Here is an 11692-nt window from a genome sequence, read left to right on the forward strand (position 1 = left end):
TGGCGATCTGATATTGGGTATCAGTATCAGGCCAATATCAGGTGAAAGTGGATATTGGAGGGATAAAAACAACAAATCCAACTCAGTTTATAGTCTGAATAAATGGATGTTAAAGCTTACAGGGGGAAGTCTGTCTGAAAGTATTTTTGTTTATATTATATTAGATACTGAGACTCATTTTCAAGCAGATTAAAATGTTACACTGATAAAATGGATATAAAATGCTGTGGCTCCCAAGGTAGTTTGACTTTTGCTGGAATGGGGCAAAATGGCTCTTCCTGACATCTGGGTTGCCGCCCCCTGGCCTAGACGACGCATTACTCCACCTATTTTTTATTTCGCTGAAATTAGTTTGAGAAAATCCGATAAAACGACCTTTCAAACTCTCCAATTTTTGTGAAAAGACAAAAAAAAACTTAAACCTGCAAGGGATCCATGCACAGAGACTATCTTTGCTGCTTGTCAGCTTGATAGTACTGTTGTACATGCCTTTTGTATTTTTATTTTTATTCATTCTATCTATATCTTATATTTGCATAGAGTATTTATTATGTGGACTTAATTTTGCATGCCTATTACTACTTGTTTTTATGTTGCACCTTCATGCCGAAACAAATTCCTAGTCTGTGAATCCTGTTCATTGACAATGGCAATAAAACTTCTTCAAACTTCAAACTTCAAAAACTTGATATCACACTGAGATTATGAGAAGTGGGTGCCTTCTTTTGGAGAGATGAATAAAACGCGTCAGGCTGTTGACACCTGCTTCGACTTTGGCAATTTCACTTCAAATTTACAAAATAAAGTATTTTGAGCAGCGCAAAAAGAAAAGGCTTCAACAGTAGATATGCAAAGCATCTGCCGCGGTCCTAAGCGCAGCCGAATGAGGTGAAGATTAGCGATTGTGACGCTCGCCGCGGTCTGGGACTCGTCGACTGTGACGTCGCGACGCAGAGCGGTAGATGCTTCTCTTCGTCGTCTTGGCTCTTTTTTTTTCCCCTCTTGCGGGACCCGCTCGGTTTTTAGTTCAGAAACAAGTGAGAGAATTTGTCTTTCCGCTAAATCGCGTGTATAAAAAGCGGCCTGTCTTTCGGTTAATAAACGTGCTTGGGCTTCCGAGTTTGTCGTTAGTTTTGCAGCGTGTTTGGTTTGCAGTTGCTCAGCGTGTCCCGACTGTCACGTCCATCCCTATGACAAGTTGCATATAACATTAGGAGCTCACTGCTGCTTTATCGCCACCTCGTCAAAGGTAAGAATACAAGACGAATCTTTTCGAGGTGTAACTTTTTTTTAAACCCGCGGGCTAACCTAGCGGTCGCTATCTGGCTGAACAGCAAGCAGCAACCTCCGTCGCTAATGCTAACGCTCCGTGCTAACCTCTGGTTACGACCACGTAAATTAACTAGCAGTTTGGCGAGTACGTTGACCTTGTAGACGGTTTTTCTAAACGCGTCTGAAGCGCAGCGGTTGTCCTTTTTGCACAAACGCGCTGTCAACGGCGTGTTTAGCGACATTGCTCTGCTATCGGCGTTTGCCGTACGTAAACACTAACGTTACTAACTAGCCTAGCCACCGCGAAACACCCCGCATCTTCACTCGGGAATAAAGTTCAGTTAGCTAGCGCTGTCCGGCTCCGTGCGAGCCGGGGATTCGCGCTGTTCAACCTTAAATCTTCGTTTCTTTGCACTGCCTGTCTGGTAACGCGACTCAAAGGGCAGCTTATTGAATTAAGCCGAAGTTAGTCCGTCGTTCGCGGCGCATCACTTGACGGAAAAGCTGTTTGGGTTAGCATTAGCGTTAGCTGATGTGGCTACACTGGCGTGTTGGGTCTGGCTGCTTAGCGTTAACTAACATCGCCCAGCTGACAATAATACCACGCAGTCAGGCTACAAGACGAGATTAAACTGTCTAACTTTATATAATCTTTTTTTAAAAAATAACGTCTAATTACCACAGCCAAGCTAACCCAAGTTGGCTAACAGTTGAACGTGAGCAGCTAAGCTAACGCTAACTACGTTGTTATTAACGCTTAATAAACGCAGTTTATCGACCGTTGTTTTTGCGATAACGTTAGCTGCTTTGATGGCTGTCGGCGTGCGTTTGTGGCTGATGTGGATAACCAAGAGCGTCGTTTGTGCAGATGTGACAGCATGTGTGTGGGTTTTTTTTGTGTCATTGCTGTGATATGAGTCCATCCCCCCGCCGCGGACTGCAGCGCTCAGCTACTAACCACTTCTTTCCCTTCACAGAAATGGACAACGGCAACGTCACGACAACGTCCGCGTTTGGTTCGCAGGTAAAAGGCTTCTTTTTCCACACTCCTAAACAGATAAATGTGCCCACTGACGAGATGTGAAACGTGTGTTTTTTATACGTCACTCTTAGCCGTGTGTCCAGCTGCACCCCCCCCCCTTAAGTTAGCCAGCTGGCTAATGTTAAATAACCGCCACCGGGTTTAACGCGAGCAAGACCGCTGTCTTGTGTCGTGGCGTGCGCGAAAGCGTGTTCACTCGATGCCCAGTGGGGTATTTAACACTAACGGGTTGTATAGGAGGGGGGGGGTCCGCACAAACTTCGACAGCGCGTCTGATCGCGGTCACAGCCACAGCCACAACACAAAACGTCTAGCGTTGGCTTCTGCCAGTGTTTGCCTCAGCGGCCGGCCGCGGATTCGCTGACGTTCATTCAGCCTGCAGCGTCTTGCGCTTCGGAAAACGCTCATGTTGTTTGTTGTCGTGTAGTTTAATCGACCGGCCGGGTGGGCTTTCCCCAAGCGAGCCAGCCGTGGACGCGTTTGCTGCGCTTTTGTGACCCAGCTGTCGAGTGGGTGTCAGCTGGGTTCAGGTGACCCGCGTTAGCCGCCTCCTCGCTCCCTGACTCGGCGCCAGAGCGCGGCCAAGTTATTTGTTTTAATCAGCGCCCCGGATTTCTGTGTAACTTTCTGCGAGGGGTTAACATGAAAAAAGGCAAATGTGGTTTGTGTTTGGAGGTCAAACTCTGCCTTGTCGTCGACCGTTTAGCACCTTTGACAGGTTTACTCTCTAAGGGCGGGGGCGGGCCATCAGAATCCTTTATTGATCCCAGAGGGACATTGCAGTTGTTACAGTTGCAACCATTTATGTAAAAGAGTAAAGACTTTAATAATTTAAAACAAAGATAAAGAGAAATTTGCAATATGTACACGAGATTTAAGTGCTTATGAATATAGTAAAGTGGCGGTGCCTGTGATAGTAAATATGAAACCTCTAGTATAAGGCAGTTCAAATTATTTAAATTATTGTCCCTCTGAGTTTTTGCACACAATTATTATTGTTACACATATAAACTGTTAGGTATTGAGTTTTGCACAGATGTACCATGCTTAGTGAATCATACGCTGAGGGAGGAGTTATAGTTTGATGGCCACAGGTAAGAATGACCTCCTGTGGCACTCTGTGGTCATTTTGGTAAATGAGTCTTGCACTGAATGAGCTGCTGTGCCTCATCACCGTGTCGCAGAGTGGGTGGGAGCCATTGTCCATAATGGCCTGCAGCTTAGACAGCATCCCTCTCCAACACGGCCGTCAGCGAGTCCAGCTCTACACCCACAACATCACCGGACTTGCGGTTCAGTTTGTTGAGTCTGTTGGCGTCTGCCACCCTCAGCCTGATTCCCCACCATGCAACAGCATAGAGGATCGCACTCGCCACCACCGACTCATAGAAGATCTTGAGCATAGTCCAGCAGATGTTGAAGGACCTCAGGCGCCTCAGAAAATAGACGACCTTGGCCCTTCCTGTAGAGGGCGTCATTGTTCTTATCCCAGTCCAGTTTGTCAATATACACACCCAGATATTTGTAATCCTCCACAGTGTCCACACTGACCCACCCCGATGGACACAGGGGTCACCGGTGCCTTGTCCCTCCTCAGGTCCACCACCAGTTCCTTTGTCTTTGTCACACTGAGCTGCAGGTGCTTCCGCTCGCACCATACGACAAAGTCCTTCATCCAGTAAATGTGGAAAGTGAAGCCCTGGATTCAACACTTTATATTTAAACCCTTCCAACTTTACATAAGAGCATGTAAATGCGCTGATCAAAATACTGACAAAATCTGATTTTCTCCAGTTATTGGATTAAGTGCATGTAAACACTCACACACACACATATATATATATATATATATATATATATATATATATATATATATATATATATATATATATATATATATATAATCTCAGAAGGAAAGTTTGATGAGCAGGTGTGTACAAACGTGGATATGTAGTATACTTCTGAATGGATTGGACTCAGAACATCTGAACAGAAGTGCATGTAAACACTCACACACACACACATATATATATATATATATATATATATATATATATAAAATCTCAGAAGGAAAGTTTGATGAGCAGGTGTGTACAAACGTGGATATGTAGTATACTTCTGAATGGATTGGACTCAGAACATCTGAACAGAAGTTATGTCATTTGGGCTAGTTTAAGTGTTTAAAATACACTGTTCTTAGAAAAACATTTTTTTTCTTGGAATGAAAGATTTTACAACCAACTCACGAGTGCAAACTCTTTCTTGATTGGCAGGGCTATAGTCCAACCTACAAAAGGAAAAGGACGGTGGAAGATTTCAACAAGTTTTGCACATTTGTGCTGGCATACGCAGGTTATATTCCATATCCCCAGGAGGTGAGTGAGAATTCAATTTTTTCTGTGTAAAGTGTGTGTGTGAGTGGAATAAACCTTCACATGTCTTGTAGGATGTACTGTTAAACAATTCCAACCCCACTGTGTAGTATCAGACCTGTCTTCACTACCCATTCAGTATGATGTGCTCTGTGGTTTGGGAATTTTTGGAATGCCACCAGATGTATTAACTCCAGAGTACCTTTGCACACAGTCTGACCCACTTGTTTTCACCGTCTCTCCTCAGGGACTTGAGGGATTTCTCTCACACACGCACATACACACACACACACACGCACGCACGTACACACACACACACACACACACCTCCTGAGGTTTACTTTCACATCACTTGCCCAGCACTGAGTGGTGTTGGAGTCTGTGTTTGGGTCTCATTCCTTTCTCGCCCTGTGAGCTACTTTGCTTGCTGATGCTCTGTTTGATCCACAGAATTGGTGGTGGCTCTGTGGGCAGCTGTTCTGTTGCATTTCCCCCCATGCTGCCCTGCCACTGAGGGACCCCCTCCCCAAAAAACCTCAGCCCTCCCTTCCAGGGTAAGAGGGCAACTCCAGTCTCCTCCATGCTCATCTCAGACCCTGTCTTTTAATGCCATACATCACTGCAGCAGTGCACATCAAAACGCTTTCGTTTCAGGTTCTCCGTTCGGCGGAACCTCAGAGCACATCGAGGCTAGACCATGGCCTGGGCACCTTGTATGCTTATATGGTCTTGTGGGGGTAGGGATAGAGTTGTTGGGTGGGGTTAGAGGTCAGCCTTATAATTTAAAGCCTGGTCATTTGTGAATGTCTGTGCTTATTGTGAGTGAGACTGCACAATTTAACCAATGTTACGCATCAATCACAGTTTTTACCTCTGCAGTTATCTAATCATGAACGGTTGCGGTTAAAGCAGTTGGTATAATATCCCTGCATCATATTCAGGCATTTCTAATTTCAAAGTGGGCTTATCAAGCTTTCACCACACTAACCAACGTCCGTTGGTCCTTTGGAGAATTGTGAACGTTGTGGCAAATCACATCTGTTTGTGTGGGTCGCACCCTGACTGTGTACAATTAAAATGTGTTTTTCTTGACTATTCATTTTTATAAAATATATATATAATACATCAGCTGCCAAAGAAATCAATCATAACCACACACCCCTAATTTTTAGTGTTTATTTTGATTAGGAAGATTTTTCTTTGTGGATCATAATTTTCTGTCAAACATCAGTTAGGACAAAAATCAAGTAGCCCGAAAGCAAATGTCAGCAAGGTTAGATGGGTTCTTCCACAGATCTCTTTGGTCAGTGAATACCTTTGCTTTCTGAAACCACAGTGTATCTCCTGCACCCTGGGAAAACCTCCAAAAATTTATTTTCAGACGAAAATGGCTCCCAGAAACATTTAAATTAGTCCGAGGAATAGGAATAGGGTAAAATGGTGCTTAAAGCGGATCATGTTTTGGCAGTTTTCCCCCTGTGGTTTATCCTCACACCCAGCAATTTCATCTGGTTTCTACCAGTTAAGCTGAGATTCTTGGATTTCTGCTGTCCTTTTAAGTTTTGTAAGCTTTCTTACAACTGCACCCTGTTTTAGATCCTCACATCAGAGTTGCTTAGTTTGTCTTGGGCATCCAGGTTACTTGGTTTGTCTTTGTCTTTATGAAGCTGCTTAAGAAGTGCCTTCATTTGATGTTAGACATTCTCATCATGCTCCAGTGTGGTCTGCATTTGTTGTGATAAATATTGTTCCATACACAGCAGGTTTTATGGGAGATTAAACTGTTCTGTTCATTCACGCCATCATCAGTCAGCACACAATTTGCAGTGAGTCACGTAACTTATTGATGAAGCTGTTTAAAACAGCAACGTCGAGCCCATTCGTAAACGAGATTCTGAAGCCAGTTCTGAAAGTCTTGGTAAAGGGGGTGTAAATATGTAATTCCACAATTTGATATGATCAAAAGAATTTTAGAAACCTTAGATTTCATTACGATTCAGTTTTTAAATATTTAAAAAATAAAATTATATGAAAAAATGCAACTGATTAGAAAAAACCTTCCCCAGTAGTTTGTTGAATATATACAGAAAAGTTAATACACTAAGGTATTGAGGATTAAGCTGTTTGAAAATGGCCCCTGTGCATGCTTTACCTAATATTACAGTACCATTTAAAAATGATCTGGTTTAATGTGTTCCCTTCAGATCAGTGTATCAATGCATTTTTTTTTTTTTTACATTCCTTGGTGGTAGAAAACCGATGAGCAGGTGAGTTTAGGTGTGCCCAAGTGAACATGTTGATTTAAACCCTGGTCCATCCTTGTCTGCAGGAGACACCCCTGAGGAGTAGCTCCAGTCCACCTAACAGCACAGGCAGCACTGCGGACAGCGATGGATGGGACAGTTCGCGCCTTGGCTGTGGCCTTCCCTCACCAGACGAGCCTCCGCCGAAAAGCCGCAAGAGTTTCACCGGGTTCAAGAGGCCGGCGGTCGAGGAACCTGAGCTCCAGAAATGGCCCAAATCAGCGGGCCTCCTCCTCGAGGGATGCAAGAAAGCTGACAAGGTCAAGAAGAAGAAAAAGAAGCCAGGGAAAAGCAAGGGTGACGAATCCGAGAACTTGTTCCCACCATTTCCTTCTGGCGCCGGAGTAGAAATGTCCGGCATTGGCCGGCCCATCAAGGAGGAGCCGGAGGATTACCTCAGCATCCCCACGCCGTCTCTGTACATGGACATCAAGCGCTCAGCTCATTCCGCCGTAAGCCGTCCGCCAGGTTCAAGCTCACAGGGCACCGTGCCCTGCAAAGAGGAGCCAGAGGCGGAGCACCCCTGCTGGCATTCGCCTGACAGCTCAGGTGCAGAGTTCAGGAGCGAAAGCAGGGAAAGGTCAGTGGTCCCTGAGGGCGAGGCAGTGGTGATGAAGCTGGAGGGCCTACCTGGCACAAGGACGGTGATCCGCCAGGGAAAGCAGGTAGTGTTCCGCGATGAAGATGGCTCTGCAGACGATGAAGATATCATGGTTGATTCAGGCAAGTTCTCAGATCCATGTGCAATGTTGGAATAAGATGAGTGAAGAAAATGTTTACATGCGTTGTGTTCCTACTTCAGTCACATTGCCCTGAAAATACATATGTTGAATCTGTTATCGTTCTTCGTTTGCAGATGATGACTCCTGGGATCTGGTGACATGTTTTTGTATGAAGCCCTTTGCAGGAAGAGCAATGATCGAGTGTAACCAGTGCAACACTTGGATCCACCTGTCCTGTGCCAAAATACGCAAGTCCAACGTTCCTGAGACGTACACCTGCCAACGGTGCAAAGACTCAAAGTTTGACATTCGACGCTCCAACCGTTCGCGCATGGGGTCTCGAAAACATCTTCTAGACTGACCCCACCCCTGCCCCTCCCCAAGTACAGACTCTATTAAAGACATGAGACGTACAGCAGAGGAAGGGCTCTTTGATTGTGCTCTTAAACTTTGTCTTTGAGTTTTTATATATATATATATATATATATAATTAGTCCACCTTCCTAACTGTCTGCGTAAGGCAATCAAAGCCCGGATAATGCATTAAAGAGAAGAGATTCGTACGGCTAAGACTTGAGACAGTTTGAAGTGGACTTTGGAGTCTCAGCGGTACACGCCTCAACACATTACAGAACAGGTGTCATATTGGGAGTTGGAGAGACTGGTGGATTGCACTTTTTTTTTAAAGAAAAGGGAGAGTCGGAGAGACCCTTTTATATCCATAGCTTTCAAAAGTATGTCTGTTTTGTCAAAGTGTTAAGTTAGACTTGTTAAACTTGTATTTCCTTGTGGAACTTTCTCGAGTACCCAAAACTCTGAGGAGTAGAGCACTATAGAAAATAGTGAAAATATGCTAATTTGAGGTACAGAATCTGTACTTGAGTAGTTTTTGGACCTTTGGAATGAATCATCAAACACCCCCCCAACCCCCCCCCCCCCCCCCCCCCCCCCCCCCTTGTCCTTCGTGAGTGCTGTCCTTCGCAAGTTCATTAAGAAGGCAGTATTTCAAAAAAGCTACGCCTACTACTTTATACTTCACCAGCCTTTCAAGTAGAAATTGTTTTAGCACAATCCACATCGTTACCTTCAGGTGTCTCCCCTAAGAGCTTTGACGCCCAAAGATGCCTGGGATACTTAGTTTGCTCAACACTTTCAGTGACTTTTTTTTTTTGCTTTATTAACAAAGCCTTTCACCATTGACTGCCATACTATTTTTTTTTTTTTAAATCAAAGTGTCTTTTTTCCATGTTGTTTGCATGCTTTATCTAGAGAAAACAGCCTTTTTTCTGTGATAATCAAAACATTTCATTGTTTTTCTCGTGTTGGAAATGGTAAAAGTCTGTGTTTAATCTTCTAACACAACATTTTGATGACTAGCTCTCTCAAAAGGTTCAAATTTGGTCACTGGAGTGCTTGGCAAATATTTGCGTAGATGCCCAGGATCAGGGCTTTGCTCAGTAAAGGTTTTATTTTGCACCATTCAAGTACAGCTACATTTTATAGCTTATCTTACATGGCAGTACGTGAAGCTACGTTGCTCTCCTAATATTATTTCTGTTCTGCAACGTTTTTCTGCTGGATGTAGCCCAGCTGTTGGGATCGAAGGGGACTAGAGCTTGTTCTCACTGCAAAGGGAAGAACGTTTTGCCGGCATATGCCAAATCCTATTCAGCTCACTCACTTCCACTCACATTCCTCAAGTATTTGCTGGTCGTGGCCATATGAAATCTCAGAAGGGGAGCACAGTTTCTAGCTTGATTATATTTGGGCCGTGCATGTCCAGCTCGTGCAGCATGGACATACAGACTCGTTTGAAAACTTTCTGTAGTCTTTTAATTGCACTATGGTCAACATTGTTTTGGAGACTCTGAAGAAGAATCGTAACCCTGCATGTTTTTAAAGTTACTTTAACTTTTTTCCACGAAGAACGTGGTTTATGTTGGGCATTAAACTCCAGTCTTAGACGGCTAAAGCGTAAATGCACCCGACTCAGTTTATTAGTAGATTGGCAAGCTATTGACAAGTCGAGCTCATGTTAGATGACATGCACTCCAGGTACTGGAGCTTTACACTGAGTTTTTGATGGCAACTGTCAGTCAAGACGTTTGCATTGCCTGTAATGGCCAGGCATCGTCTTATTTTCAGCTGTAATGTTTTCATTGCTAACTGATGCCTGTTGAATGTGAATGGGTAAAGTAGGTAATGAGCAAACCACCTGGAGTCCAACTTAACCGATTTGGGTTTGGGTGTGAACTCGGAATTGTTCTGGAGAAATACAGTACGGACTTTAGACGTGTGATGTTGTTCCCCGGTTCTGGACCGTGCATTAAAATGCACAACATGAAAGTTATCCAAGAGTATAGGCTACCACAGTATGTAAAGAAACCACTCTTTCATTGAGACTTTCTTCAAAGTTTTAATCAACACCTGCAGTACATGTGATTTCAATGTACGTATGTGCGTTTCCCTCACCAGTGCTCCTTACATCGACCATGATGTCCAATGTTTTTATGATTGTCTCTTTGTAACAAGTGGAATAACGTCATTCCACAGTGGTCAGAGCATGTACTTCTGGAAAATGGTCTTCTGTAAAGACACTTTAATTTATTTACGTTTAGTATGCTCTAGCTACCTTTCTGTAGCTTGGTTCTTGGGGGGGGGAGGTTGACTCATGTTTAAGTATAATTTCTTGTATTAATAAGCTTTCATTTGCTAACCATTTGTCCAATATTGGATTTTTGCTGATATCAAGGGTTTTAAGTGTAATGGTTGATTTACACTTGGTTTTATTTTGTACAATCATAATGTGTTCTGTTGGTGTATTATGTCTTGGGTAGTTCAAGGCTGTTCACCCCTTTGGTTCTGTGGGGGGATTTGTCAGAATTGATAGATTTCAATGGGACTTACTGTGTTAAGCTTGGAGAAGGGAGCACTAGGGCCAGAGAGAGCAAGAGAGAGAAAATGTTTCTGTGAAACTGATGTAAATAAAGAGCTAATGAGAATTTAATGGTAATTCAGTTTGATGTACGGAGCAGATTGTTTTCAAAAGGACCTTTTGAAATGCAAAAACTAAAATGTCAGCTTGAAAAGGATGTAAAATCATTCGCCAGACAACGTGCAATTTTTCATATTTTAATGTTTAACTTAAATACTAAGTCTATAACAGCTCTATACGTGATTTTTTTTTCTCAAGTTTGCCATACAGGAATGTTAACACAGAGGTGGAATAAATTAAACCTCACTCACATGAACATGACCTACACAGAAGACGGGAGGATGGATGCATGCAAGGAGAACTTTTCTCTCAAGGAGAGTTTTCCCAAAGGAATGAATTACCTTGGTCTTCAGTACCACTTTTAGCTTAAGAATTACTCCACTGGACTTTAGGGGCTGGTTTCCAAATATAGATTAACCTTCTTCTTGGCTTTGCACTCTAGGACCATTTTCAGTGACTATACACCAATCAGGCATAACATTATGACCAGCTCCTTGTTTCTACGCTCATTGTCCACTTTATCAGCTCCACTTACTGTATAGCTGCACTTTGTAGTTCTACAGTTACAGACTGTAGTCCATCTGTTTCTCTGATACTCTGTTACCCTGTTCTTCAGTGGTCAGGACCCCCCTGGACCCTCACAGAGCAGGTACTATTTGGGTGGTGGATCATTCTCAGGGTGTGTTGTGCTGGTCTGAGTGGATCAGACACAGCAGGGCCGCTGGACTAAGAATAGTCCACCAACCAAAAGTATCCAGCCAGCAGTGTCCTGTGACCACTGATGAAGGACTAGAGGATGACCAACACAAACTGCAGCAGCAGATGAGCTGTCGTCTCTGACTTTACATCTACAAGGTGGACCGACAAGGTAGGAGTGTCTAATAGAGTGGACAGTGAGTGGACGCCGTGTTTAAAAACTCCAGCAGCACTGCTGTGTCTGATCCACTCGTACCAGCACAACACACACTAACACACCACCACTACAT

General features: G+C 43.7%; 2 protein-coding genes across 5 annotated transcripts in view; one reads left to right on the plus strand and one right to left on the minus strand.

Moving 5' to 3' along the window:
* Window positions 1-2330, minus strand: part of fbxo2 (F-box protein 2) — a 37737-nt gene extending 35407 nt beyond the window's left edge. The window contains exon 1 of the mRNA XM_017714826.2: window positions 2231-2330. The gene's annotated coding sequence lies outside the window, so the exon portion shown is untranslated. The remainder of the gene's footprint in view (window positions 1-2230) is intronic.
* Window positions 696-10718, plus strand: phf13 (PHD finger protein 13). Of its 4 annotated transcripts, none has more exons than XM_017714824.2 (5): window positions 696-1037; window positions 2250-2296; window positions 4588-4689; window positions 7016-7712; window positions 7846-10718. In XM_017714824.2, the coding sequence occupies exons 2-5, from the start codon at window positions 2252-2254 to the stop codon at window positions 8070-8072; spliced, it is 1071 nt and encodes a 356-aa protein (XP_017570313.1). In that variant the 5' UTR covers window positions 696-1037; window positions 2250-2251; the 3' UTR covers window positions 8073-10718. The 4 variants fall into 4 exon arrangements, with proteins under 4 accessions (XP_017570313.1, XP_017570312.1, XP_037388095.1 ...); XM_017714823.2 differs by having other exon boundaries at window positions 699-1249; XM_037532198.1 differs by lacking the exon at window positions 696-1037 and adding an exon at window positions 1395-1417.
* The last annotated feature ends 974 nt before the right edge of the window (window positions 10719-11692 follow it).

This window comes from Pygocentrus nattereri, chromosome 21 (genome assembly GCF_015220715.1).
Source record: "Pygocentrus nattereri isolate fPygNat1 chromosome 21, fPygNat1.pri, whole genome shotgun sequence".
Classification (NCBI taxonomy): Eukaryota; Metazoa; Chordata; class Actinopteri; order Characiformes; family Serrasalmidae; genus Pygocentrus; species Pygocentrus nattereri.

Excerpts from the sequence above, each read along its gene's own strand:
- phf13 (XM_017714824.2), top strand. The coding sequence starts at position 2,252 with ATGGACAACGGCAACGTCACGACAACGTCCGCGTTTGGTTCGCAG. Across the intron at positions 2,297-4,587 it reads CGTCCGCGTTTGGTTCGCAG|GGCTATAGTCCAACCTACAA; the intron begins GTAAAAGGCTTC and ends CTTGATTGGCAG. Across the intron at positions 7,713-7,845 it reads AGATATCATGGTTGATTCAG|ATGATGACTCCTGGGATCTG; the intron begins GCAAGTTCTCAG and ends CTTCGTTTGCAG.